We start from the raw sequence: 13,735 nt of genomic DNA on the forward strand, positions 1-13,735 counted from the left end.
TGTGTTGTAATGTAATAAACAGAAGATGTTAACACAACAGCTGTGTTCTTTCTGTCCTCAGGGTTCCCGTGCGATGAAGACCTGCTGGAGGTGTTTAAAACAGACTTTCAGCTGCGGCTGTTGTGGGGAAGCCGCGGAGCTTCAGTCAACCAATCAGATCGCTACAACAAATTCAACCTCATCCTCACCGCGTTGTCCCGGAAACTGGAGCCCCCGCCCAAAACACAGACCGTGATCTGACTTCAGATGAGCGACGGCTCCCATCGGACGTCAGACAAGTCAATGTCCAGTAAAACTTCACGTCAAAGAAACACAAGTTTATTCAGAATGCACATTACCAACAGTCTCTGCACAATTCACAGATTATAACATAGCGTCAGACTTCACGCTCTCACACACAAGCAGAGTCAAGATGGAGATGATTATTATTACGTTGTACTTCTTTACTCCAGTGCTGAGATCAGGAGATGCAGAATCTACAGGCTACTAAATTCTCCCATGTTTTGGTGAAAGAAATCCCCCAAATAAATGGTGAAAAGCAGCGTTTGGTCACAGTTAAACTAACAAGGACCTTTTTTAAAGGGAGTGACTGATACTTGTGTGAGAGCAGAGCAGACGAGAGGCTTAAAGGGACACGTTGGTGTAGAAATGTTGCTTTTTCCTTCACAGGCACGTGTTTTATTTTTACTCTGACATTCCAGTTAATGGAGAACATCGTTCTACGTTTAGACCAAAAGAGAACAACTATAAAATGTAAGAACGTACCCTTCAAGTCGTTAAAGAACCATGTATTTATTCCTGGTAATTCAGCGTTATAATAAAACCCAGATAATAGTTTCATAAACTGAAGAAGGACATTTTCCTTCAAAGTCAACGACTGTGCATATTGTCTGGATATAAATAATGTATTTAAAAGTTAAAATGAGATTGCTGGCTGCATTTATCTGTTTGTGACCTTTGATACAAAATCACTGGAAAGAAATCTAAAAATAAATAGTTAATATATATACAGTGACATATATTAATTTAATATTAATATCAAGGTTTCCACAAGGTGCTTTTTTCACCAAATCATCAGAAGACAAAGACGAACTTTAGCAAACCTTTTTTATTATTATTATTTTTTACAGTATTTACATACAGTAGGAGCAGAACATCTGTTTGTAGCAGCAATTTAAACTTCCTGTACATATGTATGTGTAAATGTAGCTCGAGGAGGAGGATATTTGTGTTCCTGCACCTGAAAGAAATGAGTCGGTTAACATGTATGAGACTAAAGTTGTACATATTTGAAATATTAGCATGTTAATAATAGACTGTACATATTTTCTGTAGATGACTGACTGAAAAATAGACGTTGATGATTTTTATGTTTTTATTATGATGAACTACTGTGCTGAGAATTAATAAATGTGGTGTACGATCTGACGAGGTCGACTGGCTTTAAATTAATTCAAATCTTGAAAACTTTAACGACACATTTGAAGGTTTGTGTTTGGTTATAAAGCAACAGACAGACTAACATACTTTATTTGACCCTTGATGTCACATAGTAATAAACTAAAGGTCCCATCTGGCCGAGTCAGGAGTTCTCATCACTTCTGCACCGATAAAATGTCACAGAAGACAAATCCACTTTTCAATGCCGTTTATTTTCATTAGACAATATCTTGGAAGAAGGAAAAAAAAAGAAAATGTTTTTCTCACATAGTGTCTGACAACATTTGAAGTAAAAAGATGTGCACAATATGGAAAGAGAAGTACTGCCATTAGTTATTACAACATATACAACATGGATAAAACACATTTACATGGATGTCAATATCCTGCAGAACCACCTTGTACCTGCTGCTGTTATCTTTATCCACAGCGATCGGTGCGTTTCCACAGGGCAGACATGATGATCGGCGTTCAAAAACAAGAGGAATGCAGAAGACGTCTGGTTTATTTTTATTTTCTGGGTGCTAAACGGCACCACGCTCACAGCAGCTCGGCAGCTTTCAGGAAGGAACCGTTACGAGTGGACAAGAACGTCAGCATATTCATCTCAAAGCTGCTTTATTATTGTTTTTGCATAATATTCAGAAATACAGCACAATGGCTATTATAATACTTAGCTAACAGTTTATATATGTATATTAATGGGTATGAAAAAGAACTGTTAATGGGACTTTTGGTGAATTTGCTCATGTCCAAGCTGCTGCCTTCCCCTGACATGATGTATTCTTTGATTAAAGGGACATTAAACTCCAAACATGTCAGATGAGCCTACAGAAGGAACTCTGGGATGATGAAATATTTGGAGTTTGTTTAAGAGTTAGAAAAAAAAAAAAATGTCCTGCAAGAATCTTCACAGCAACACTACTTCAGCAGGACAGAGGTCGCGACCTTTATCGTTCACTCCACTACGGGTACGTGTTCATGTCTGAGTGCACGTTTAGAATTACAAGCAAGGTTCTGGTTTTAGTGCTGAAAGTGGTGCGATTTGTTTTAATCTATTTTCTGTTAGTCGTTGAGCAAAAACATTAAAATCTCAAATAAGCGGCCTTTCTCTGTTTTATATCAATATTAATTGAATGCGTTTGAGTTTTGGACTTTTTGTTGAACAAAACCAACACTGGAAGACATCGCCACGGGCTGTTAAATCTTTTGATAGGCATTATTTACTATTTCATTTTACACATCATAGACTAAACAATTAAACACAATGAATCAATAATGAAAAACAATCAGTTGCAGCCCTAATTGCTTCATGGGAGAAACTGGAATGAACAGTGCGATTGTATTGCCACTCGAACTAAATAAATCTAATATGCAACACTTAACTGCACACATCTTATATCATAGTTTAGTTGTTTTTTTTTAACATGTAGCTTCAATTTGATTTGAGGCATCACAAGCAGGCCGCTGCAGGAAACAGGAAGTCATCAGAGAACTGGTTATAAAAAGCAAAAAGTGACACTGACCACTTTCATTTGCGTTCACTTTTTTTTTGCAGAGAGTTCGATGAGAAGATTGACACCACTCTCCTGTCTGTACTGTACACCTGAAGCTAGCCCGGGTCCGAGAAAAGTCACAGATCGGAGAGTAAAATGTAGAGAAGCGTGACCAAAGTTCAAGTAACAACACCGACAGCTTCATTCTGTACATTTCACAGCTTGACTACAACTGAGGCGGCGCCCCCTGCTGTTTAGATCTACAAGCAGCGAACCATTGGTGGCACTATTGACTTAAATAGCATCAAAAGGAAGTCAAACTTTTCTTCAGATGTGTAGTTTTGGTAGTCTCTTGAAAAAATAAAAAATACAGTGAATGGTTAAAACAGAGAGACGAATGAATTCAAAGAATCTAGAAAATCATGCACAACAGAAGTCGGTCATTGCTCGGCAAGAGTTACAAAAAGAGTATAAAAACCATCAGGAAGAGAATTAACTAGAGACGTTTCCGTTTCTCGCTGCTACACAGTGGTCATTCATAAAGTTCACACCTCTCTTTGCGGGCAACACAGACCCTCATTCACCTATTCACTCTTTAACTCGTTCATTTTAAATCAGACTTCAGGGCAAAAGTGCATCAGGTCAATTTAAACCTTGTAGTCTCTCGTGAAGAGTGTCAATCAAACAAACCTACAAACAATCACCGTGGGAACACATTCAGCATGACATGAAAGATGTTAATATGTACAAATCATTCAACGGTAAAAACCAGCGTACACACGTCTATATATTAATGCGTATGGAGAGTCAAACAGGCCAGCATCCTACACGCGTTGGGCCTGTTTGGCCTTCCATAAACATGTTGATACACGCGTGTGTCGTCACTTTCACAAAAACAACTGACAAACATTTTTCCCCAGGGAGGAAAGGCAGAGCCCAGGTGGCTGATGGGAGATGTAGTCAGGCAGAAGGGCAGACGTCCAGAGATACGTGTGGAATAACAATAATCCCTCCACAGTGAAACAACAAGGGGTGTTAAGGCAGAGTCTGACTCCATAGAGCTCCTCCTCATGTTTGGTGTCAAAGCGGCCCAGTCCGGCTGGAGCTGAGCTGTGGTTTGGTGAGGGGAAACTGCCACCTGCTGGTCAACTGGTGGTATTACAACCCCAGGAAGGAAAGAGAGGAAGTGTGGGGAAAGAAAGAGAGAGAGAAGTAGAGGAGTCCTGTGTTCACCTGACCGTCCTTCTATCTGTCCAACGAGGAACTCTGAGTTATATTAAACGCACAAACATATATCATACCCATGCTTCCATTCAAATATGAGGATGACAGCGTTCAACACTCAACCCAATGCACACACACACACACACACACACACACACACACACACGTAAAGTTGCAGTTAAAGGCACAGACACAAACGCCCGATCAAGTTTGGGACACGTTACGGACATGCGAGTGTATGCAGGTGAAGGCAGGCATGAGGAGCAGAGTGGCTCAGGCGGGCAGGCAGACATCACCAACAGAGCACAGATGATGATGATGATGATGACGACGACATCGTTAGTGGCAGCTAATCATGTAAGCACAACTGACCCTAAATAAAAGGGTGACAAACCCTGACAGTCGGAATTTGAAATCAACTGAATTCCTCTCGTGAGGAGCTGGACCAATCATTCAGAGGATATTAAAATGTTTTATCTTGAATTTGAGGGGCTCCATTCTTGATGTTGGAAATAGCCGTTTGACTAGAAAAACAGCTCATCACAAAAGTCACTCACTTTGGCGTCTCCAAAGCTTTCGGACGCGGCTCATGGCCTTCTTCGAGCAGATGGGTGCAGCGTCTTCTTCTGCGATGAGGCGTTCTGGTCAAAAGGCTAATTCATGGTTTGTGGAGCTCATTGATTTGAGTGAGAAATGGCGAGCATGCGAGAGACTCGTTTCCACAGAGGTCACCGCTGCTCTCTGCGAGCTCAAACCTTAAAGTTCTATTAGCCACGCCCCAATTAGTGAGGTCACAGCAGACATTTTGCCGACAAGGCGATGCATACGTGAACGTTTGAACCCACAGAGAGCACCAGCAGCCTTTTCCCCTTGATGTGAATGGATTTTCCCCCTCAAGGCCTTTAAACAAGTGTAAGCCATCACAGAAGTTCCACCGTTTCAGACCCTAAGAGACGAGGAAGTAGGAAGTTGCAGCTTGTGTTTTATTTGAACTAAAAGTCTGGCAGCAGCTTCCTCTTCCAGTCCGAGGGCCGAGCAGAGGGTTTCCCCCAACTGCTGAAAAACTTTAGAAACTCTTGCCGGTCAGGGTGGGACGTCTCTCATGGCCGACACTCTTTAAACTATATTAGCGCCTTTTCTTTGGTTTTAAGGTCATCTACTCTTCTACTCATGACCCTCCCTTCTTCCTCCATTAACATGCTTTGCCGGTTATGGATATACGAGCATGCAGACATGCAGACCTGCCTCCGCTTATATCTCTCTCTCTCTCTCTCTCTCTCTCTCTACCTCTCTCCCTCACTACCTCTCTTCTCGTTCTTGGGTCGCCCCCACCACCAATAATCAGCGTGAGCCCTCCACCAGCCAATCAAATCGCCCGGCCACCCTGCAGCCCTCAGGAACCTGCGGTCACATAGAGGAGAGAGCGAGTTACTACAAGACGCACAAGGTGCTGCAGTCATCTCACACACACACACACACACACACACACACACACACACACACACACACACACACACACACACACACACACACACGGGAGGTTTAAGGAGGAGTTTGGTGTTTTAACAGAATAAACTTTCATTTGGGGAGACTGCCAATTTTAAAAAAGGTATGAAAGTCTTTTTATTTCCCATCAGAGTGGAATAAATTCATGGGAAAGTGAAGAAAAAGAGGAGGGAACAAAGAAAACAATTAAGAGTGGAGGAAGAGGAGAAGACATAGATAGGAGGGAGATGAGGAGATAGAAGGAAAGGAAAGAAGGAAAAGGAGGTCAGGGAGGAAGACAAAAGCGAAGGAGGTGTTAAAAGATAAATACGGGAAAAAAATGATCTAATTCATTGTATACTTGGCAGCCTCCCCTTTAAACCCATTTAACCAGTTGCTGTAAGAACTGATTACGTGATACTGGTAACGAATACAATGCAGAATAGACCCGTGTTTGTTCTGCAAGGTGTTGCTGCGGTAACGATGTGTGTGAAACACCTGCAGAGAGGTCACACCATCATGGACGCCAGGGACACGGTCAGAGCGGCTTTTAATCAGGGACTCACACAGTGACCAAGACTGAAGGATCAAATAAAATACAGGATTTTGTCGGAGACAATTATAAGAATTATTGCTACAACTGAAGTGAAACCACCTTCACACTGCACACTTCCTTACTTAATCTCTTAACTGGAGGCTTCAAAATGTCTGGAAAATATTCTTAATGTTTACCATAAAAAAACAAAACCAACAATGAATTGATCCTCTAAGAAGTATTATCTGTGTTTGGCCGTGTGGGAGTTTCAGCGCTCATCAGGTAATTAAAGTGTATAAGAAGGAAAACTTTCTCCTCAGGCATCTAAAATCATTCAATAAAACGTGTCACACCTCGTGTCTACACAAAGGACATAACATGTGACAACATTATGCTTAATGCAAAAACATAAAACAAACAGATTGAAGTGGTTTATACGTCTTTGTCTATCAATTGTCTTCTAATTTAATTTATATTCAGTTTGCGCTGGTGAAGTTAATTTGTAGCTATAGAGAAAACACTCATCTGAATTAATAATTCATCTGAGTGAACTTGGATTGATTTTGCGATCATATTTACAAAATCAATTCCATTTAAAAGGTTTTATTTCCATATTTTGGCATTGCAATTTACAGTAAAGAGTTCAGGAGTCGTGAGAGACGTTTTCTGCAGTGATGTGCGTCTGCAGTGGGAAGCAATGGGCTCAGAGAGCCACGGGCAATCATTAAAAATAAAGAACAGCAGCTTCGTCCTTTAAAACTTCCATCTGTGCTCTGAAAGGACGCGCGACATCATGAAGACTAAACCAGCCGAGCTCCTGTAGCGGTACGATACAGGAAGCTGGAACCAGACAAACCTTTAGTGTGATGGCACCGTAACACAGAAAGACTAATGTACACACACACACACACACACACACACACACACACACACACACACACACAGATAAAATCAGAACATGTTGTCGACACATGAATCAAAAGAGTGTAAAGTTCGTTTTAAATGTCTCCAGTTTAAAAAAAAAAAGGAACATAGAAAATAATCAAAAATAAATTGTTTCTCGTATATTACATAAAACTTTAACACTTTGATCGATAAGAAGTGATATAGCCTTGACAAGAGGCTCAAAACAGCATCTTTAAAAACACACACACACACACACAGAGAGAGAAATGCCTCATGTACAACATACAAATCACTCAAATGGTCTCTGTGACCTTCGACACTCACCTCTGGAACATCAGTGCCACAGAGATGAGAGGACGGATGATTACAGGGTGAGAGGGATGCACAGCAGGACAGAGAGACAGGAGGAAATCAGAAAACAGATGAAATGTCCATGCAGGTGTTGAGATGCTGTCTTTTGTGTGTGTGTTCCCTTTCGTAGTGTTATTTGGAGGAAGAGGAAGCAGGGAGGATGGTGAGGGCGACAGACGGGATGAGCACAGAGTTAGCTTCAGATGTAGGTGACGGCACCTTTGCTGTTCCTCTCCATGGTGATCTCTACGTAGGACGTGGGCACGTAGCCCTCCTCGCCGCCCTGCTTCCTGGCCCGCGTCCAGCCGTCGCCTTTATCCTCCTCGATGATGTACAGCACCTGCAGCGGGAGGTAACACAGGTTTTGTTTTAATGTAAATGAACGCGGTGGGGTTCTGGATTAACTGCTGCGTTAAAGTCAGAGCGAGCGTTACCTCGTCGTCCGCCATCACCAGCGTGCCCTCGTTCTGACCTGAGAGTCAAACCACAGAGTCGTTAAGCACACATCAAACTACCGTGTGTCCATTTAGCTTGTATGCTGGAGCACATAAGCATCGTATCGGGAGCACTTCATAATAACTAGACACTATTTAGCATTAGTAAAGAACACTTAATTCATCATTTATAAAGCATTGCTCCCACATGAACACTCATTAGTAACTCATTAGTATGTAATTCATAAACAGTTTTATTCTTGATTAATAAGATTGACCATTGTGCGTTTCATGATTGTGTTTTCATACTTACTCATAAATGATGGATTCCCCATTTGTAAATTAAGTATATATTGCAAACCAATTATTAAGGACTTATAGATGATGCACTAATGGTTAACATGTGCTTTAATACTGCAATTCATGATCAATTCAGGTCGTTACTAGTAGTTAGTTAAGTATTTCGTGTGACCTCATCTAAAGTGAGGACTATCTATTTATAAATGACATTGAAGGCCAGCAGCGCCTCAAAGCTAACAAAAAAGGGAAATAGACACAACACGTGTTTATGAATTGCATACTAATGAGTTACTAGTGTTGGAACAGTGCTTTATAAATGATGAATTAAGTGTTTACTCATGCTCTACTGATGCTAAATAGTGTGTACTTATTATAAAGTGCAACCATTATATAGTGATTATTGGAGGCTCACCCAAAGGGCCAAAGTAGGAAGTTATAATTCATACTGGCTTTTCTCTCATTACACAGCTGACTTCAAGCTAACGCTTGTCCTCACCGTCGAAGGAGTAGAGCGCTTTGCAGTGCCCGATGACGGGCAGCGGGTCGTCGTCGTCGAACTCGTCGTCGAACTCGTGCAGCTCGGGGTTGGGTTGGCCGGGCTTCGGAGGACTGGTGCGCTGTGGCGGTGCGTGATGCTCCTGACTGGTGTCGTCTGTGTAACTGCCCTCGGGGCTGATGGGAAACAGGAAGCATTGTGTTTGATATCTATGGTTAGGATACATCCCTTCTTCATGTCCCGTGACCAAAAATGTATCTTAGCGGGAACATTTTGTTTAGGTCAACTTTCTGAAATAAATCCTGAGTAAAATTAAGATGGTGACCTTCATACGTTGTGTATATTTTGACCTCCATTCAATGTGGAATCAACCAATGTCAATGTGAAAATAACTTCTTTAAATAATGATGTAATCAGGTATTAGACCATTCAAAACCAAGTAATACATTCAATAATTAATTAAACATTATGAACACATTATTTATTGGAAGCTTCATTCCTTGCATTTGTCGAATTGTATACTTTTTATATGTTCAGCGGATCTGCTGTGCACAAGAAATGCATTTGAATTAAACTTCAATGGAAGAAAACAAATGTAACTCTGCCTTCAATTTTCCTTATGATGAGTACCAAAGGACTCCAAAAATCAAGAATTATTACTTTAATTAGTTACTCAATGGTGCCATAAACAAACACTCAAACGCAGAAGAAGAAGACGAGGTAAACTCTAAAGCCAGCGAGTCTGATTTAGAGTTTTCATAAAAGTACTCTGTAACAATAGTTTGTAGCCTCTCATAATTATAACTTCATGGTCCATATTGCCTACTGAATTGATTAGCTTCAGTGGTTCTCTAATGGGGGTACGTGAGATTACAAAAATATATATTTAAAATGATTAAATTAAATACATTTTAAATCCTTTAAAAATTGTAAATTAATAAATATTCAATAAAATATAAGTGTAAGTTCATGAACTGAACTTTAAATATTCTATATTGAATCAGACACTGATGCCACAGCACTGTGTATTCCTTGGCTGAACCACTGGATTAGTTGATTTTGAAAGCAACGATCACTCTGAATCTCAGCCTGCCATTCATAAATCCATAATGTTGAACAGTTTGCCCTGAACCTGCGTGTGGTGTCTTTGTTTACCTCTCTCTGCCTTGAGGAGTGTGGTGGTGGTTGTCAGCGCTGTGTCTTCTGTCTCCTCTGGAGCTCTGCTTTCCCTCCACCTCAGACAACCACGTCTGTCAACAGAGACACCGCCATCATCCACATGGAGCTCATCTTCACCCGCTACTAAGCATCCCTGCTTCTCTTACCCTCCACTTCCGTCTTGGGTTTTACAGTCTGGTAATCTTGGCTCTATTTACCTCGTTTTTGTGGATCTCCGACCGCAGCTTCTCCATGTTGCATATGGTCTCTGATATCTTGGGCTGCAGGCTGCTGGGATCTCCCATCTGTGGATTCTTCTCATACACGTCCTTCATCTTGTTCAGGGCATCTCTGAAAGACACGGAGCAAACATGCACTGGGGTCGATGGGATGGACGGACGATAATACGCAGTTCAAGTGAGGAACAACATAAGCACATCTACGCTGGCTTTACTTCCCCGGAATTCATTTTTCTGGAATAAAAAGGCCCAACCTTTGATCAATCTCTTTCTGAAGCTCCTTCCCGAGTTCGTCGATCCTCTGCTGCAGCCTCTTCCTCCTCTGCTCGGGGGGCAAGTGGCTGAAATCCTCCAGAGATGGGGCCTGGTGGTAAAAAAATAAAAATTAAATAGATAAATAAACATCTTAAACTACATACCAACCCATAATGAAGTCAGTAAGGTGGAGGAATGATCCAGGAACAACAGACGGAATAAAGGTTGATCTCTAGGTCTCTCTGATGTGTTAGAACAGTCATTATACCTCCTTGTTGAGCCCAGCGGCCTCCATGTAACACATGTAACACATGTAACACACGTAACACACGTAACACACGTAACACACAACAAGACATGAAGATAAGCAGCCGGAATCAGCACGGAGTTGTTGCACTCAAAGTTAACTTAAATGAAGAATAGTTGACAAAAGGCTGAAAATCCACTGCAGAATATAAATCTTGTAAAACTGACTGACGCACCAAACCTCCCAAGACACGGTGAAGTTGAAACAGACACCCTTTGAGGAAGAAAACTAATTTACAACCAATAACTTGGTTAAGATATTCAGATACTTGTTTTTCCAGGTTGTCAAACAAGTCAAATCTGTATTCTTTTCTTCCCTACGGCTTTCTAATTGCCATTATTTTGCTCCTGAAGTCAGTTGCCTTCTGGGACCGTGTCAGTACTGACCAGGTAAACGTGCCGTAGGAGACATTAAATGGGGAAAAGGGGACTAAAACTAAGGAACTCTTATTGGATGCATGTGGGTGTAATATTTGATAAGGCAGGACATCTATTTTAACTCATTAAGGAGACGTTACCGTCACTACAGGGTTTATATATTAGACACTATGGGAGGTGAGGATACATGCATGAGCACCTACACTGCTGGGTCTTCTTATAACTACTCTATACACACACACACACACACACACACACACACACACACACTTACCATCTTGACTGACCACTGACGCATTAACCGTTATAATAAAAAGAGACAAACACGGATGCTGGTTAGTTGTCAGTGTGTCACACAGCGACCAACAAGCCAGTTGGTCACTATGGAAACCAGTCCCATCGATACGGGTTCCCAGTGATGTCAGAAGGTGAACCTCCACGACATCATCAAAAGTTAACCATTGCACACCCTAGGGGGCTGAATAGGAGTATGAATATTCTTCAATAGTTCATATTCACTAAATACTAATGTAATGCATATGAACTGTTGAATATTTATACCAACGATTCAACAGCGAGGGAGGTTTTCCTTTGCAGGGAGGTAGAATTTATTAATTTATCTCTTTGGTGTCAAATTACAACAGATTAAATTACTAAGAGGTAATGGTGAATAAAGAATGAGAGCAATCACTCATTCAGGCAAATTAGGAGAACAGAAAATGCATTCTGGTATATTCCTATTAAATAAGTTCATATCAAATTGATAAAATCCTCTTCCTGTCTGGAAAACATCCCTCTAAATGTGATGATACTCAATAAGCACTGAGGCGAGGTGTTATTCTCAAGTTGGTTAAACAGACTGAAGCAGAACGTTCTGCTTCAGAACATCGGGCCGTCAGCAGAAGCACTCCAACACACACACACACACACACACACACACACACACACACACACACACACAGATCAGTGATCAGTGGACGACCGCAGAGCAACACAACGAGGTTAGAAACACTTTTTAAAGTCCCACACAACACGGCAACCAGAGCGTAAAAGAACATCCAATCACCAAGGATCCTCCATCTTGTGACTGAAGCAAACATCTGTTCATGAAGGAAAGGAGAGAGAAGCACACAGACACAAAGGAAAGAGGGAAGAAGAAGCTGAGAAAGAGAAACAACCCGAGAGAGACAGAGAAAAGAAATGAGGGAGAGAAACACAACGTGGTGCCTGCAAGTTTCACTGACTTTAAATTTTAAAAATATTCATCAAATCAGACCTATAAGAGAAAAGAAAAGCAGATATCTAAAAAAAAAAAAAAAAAATTGTAAAATCAACTTGTTTTCTTAAAATTGCAGACACCCTGAAGAAGAAATAAAAAAAACTAAAACCAAAATCAACCTGTCAATCAAACACACTCGAACACTACTTCCTGTCTCACCCCTCTCCTGAGGACCCTCAGATTCTGGGGGATTCTGGGTACTGTAGTCTTTATCTCAGACAGATAGTGGCTCACTAAGTCAGCGCTGAACCGGGATGGAGGAAAGATGTGGGAGGTGGACCGGGGACGGGAGGAGGATGAGGAGGAGGAAGGTGGTGGAGGAGGGAGGGAGGAAGGGGACTGGTGGAGGAGGAAGAGAGGAACACGCGTAGAGGTCAGGATGACACATTATTCATCATCAAAGCATCCAGGTTCACATGGAGAACATTTACAGTCATGGAGGAGTCAGAAACATGACTCGTGTGTGACTCTTCTTTGTTGGGTGTGTGTGTGTGTGTGTGTATGTCAGTGTGTGTGTGTGTGTGTGTGTGTGTCAGACAGGAAATCAGCCACTGAGAATTAAAGGCCCTGAAAACATATTTTCTCAAACAGCATCTTAGTGTGACGGGATCCTACATGAACATCATACTTTCTGACAAAGTTAGATTATATATATATATATATATATATATATATATATATATATATATATATATTTTTTTTTTTTTCTTTACTTTAATTTTACCTTATTTCGTCATGAATATTTAATGTGACAGAGAAAAACCTTGAGACTTTAAGCCACCTTTTTTAAGGGCTTTTAAAAGTCGCACTGGTTGAAAAGCTTAACTGACCCATGAACACAAACGCACACCGATCCATCACACATCACACTGATACTGACGACGCCAACATAAACCAACAGCAGAGGTAATGAGTAACCAGCATGGGCTTTATGGAGAGGGGCAAGGTCCAAGAAGTGTATCGGAGAAAACATTTCAGAGCGCTGGAAAGGTGACAAAAACATTCAACTCAAGACGAGACGAGGGGAACGACTGAGGAGCGGAGAGAGCAATAAAACACGAGTCAGCATGTGACCTGATATTCAGCTGCAGGGGCGTGAACTTTCACTCTGGCATCGAGTCTGTGAGGAGGTGAACACGGTTCTCAAATTACTCTCCTATCCAGTGAATCATAAACCATAATTGTTCAAATTAAAAAGGCTGTGACTTCTATGTCTAGAGCAGATTTTTGATGACATCGGCTGTAAGAGTCTACTGTCCACAGCAAGGAGAACACATGACATCGGCACTTAAATACAAGTTAAACATTAACTTATTAATGTTTGTTTGTTAATAGCTTTCCAGAAGAGGTTGCTGTTTATATAAAACAAATATTTGTTTCTCCAGTTTGTCTCATATCTGCAGTTTAAAAAAGGTTACTTAAAAATTGTGGAATATGGCAAATATTGTCACTA

The 13,735-nt window shown here is 41.1% G+C and overlaps 2 protein-coding genes across 5 annotated transcripts in view; one reads left to right on the forward strand and one right to left on the reverse strand.

Annotated features, from left to right (window-relative positions):
• The window catches only part of bcar3 (BCAR3 adaptor protein, NSP family member), a gene marked incomplete at its 5' end in the record, with an annotated part of 60,111 nt that extends 58,683 nt beyond the window's left edge, over window positions 1-1,428 (forward strand). The window contains one exon of the mRNA XM_079221390.1: window positions 62-1,428. Within this exon, the coding sequence (XP_079077516.1) occupies window positions 62-240 (179 nt within the window). The 3' untranslated portion in view covers window positions 241-1,428. The remainder of the gene's footprint in view (window positions 1-61) is intronic.
• Window positions 1,429-7,636: 6,208 nt separating this feature from the next.
• The window catches only part of fnbp1l (formin binding protein 1-like), a gene marked incomplete at its 3' end in the record, with an annotated part of 35,220 nt that continues 29,121 nt past the window's right edge, over window positions 7,637-13,735 (reverse strand). Inside the window, exons 10-17 of one of the 4 annotated variants that reach the window (XM_079221269.1) lie at window positions 12,442-12,621; window positions 11,278-11,292; window positions 10,319-10,428; window positions 10,044-10,176; window positions 9,823-9,917; window positions 8,668-8,843; window positions 7,872-7,909; window positions 7,637-7,777 (exon numbers count right to left, since the gene is read on the reverse strand). In XM_079221269.1, the coding sequence (XP_079077395.1) occupies window positions 7,637-7,777; window positions 7,872-7,909; window positions 8,668-8,843; window positions 9,823-9,917; window positions 10,044-10,176; window positions 10,319-10,428; window positions 11,278-11,292; window positions 12,442-12,621 (888 nt within the window). Of the gene's footprint in view, window positions 7,778-7,871; window positions 7,910-8,667; window positions 8,844-9,822; window positions 9,918-10,043; window positions 10,177-10,318; window positions 10,429-11,277; window positions 11,293-12,426; window positions 12,622-13,735 lie in introns of all 4 variants that reach the window. The other 3 variants (XM_079221268.1, XM_079221267.1, XM_079221270.1) reach the window with 3 other exon arrangements.

Source organism: Taurulus bubalis (assembly GCF_910589615.1).
Source record: "Taurulus bubalis genome assembly, chromosome: 7".
NCBI classification, from domain to species: Eukaryota; Metazoa; Chordata; class Actinopteri; order Perciformes; family Cottidae; genus Taurulus; species Taurulus bubalis.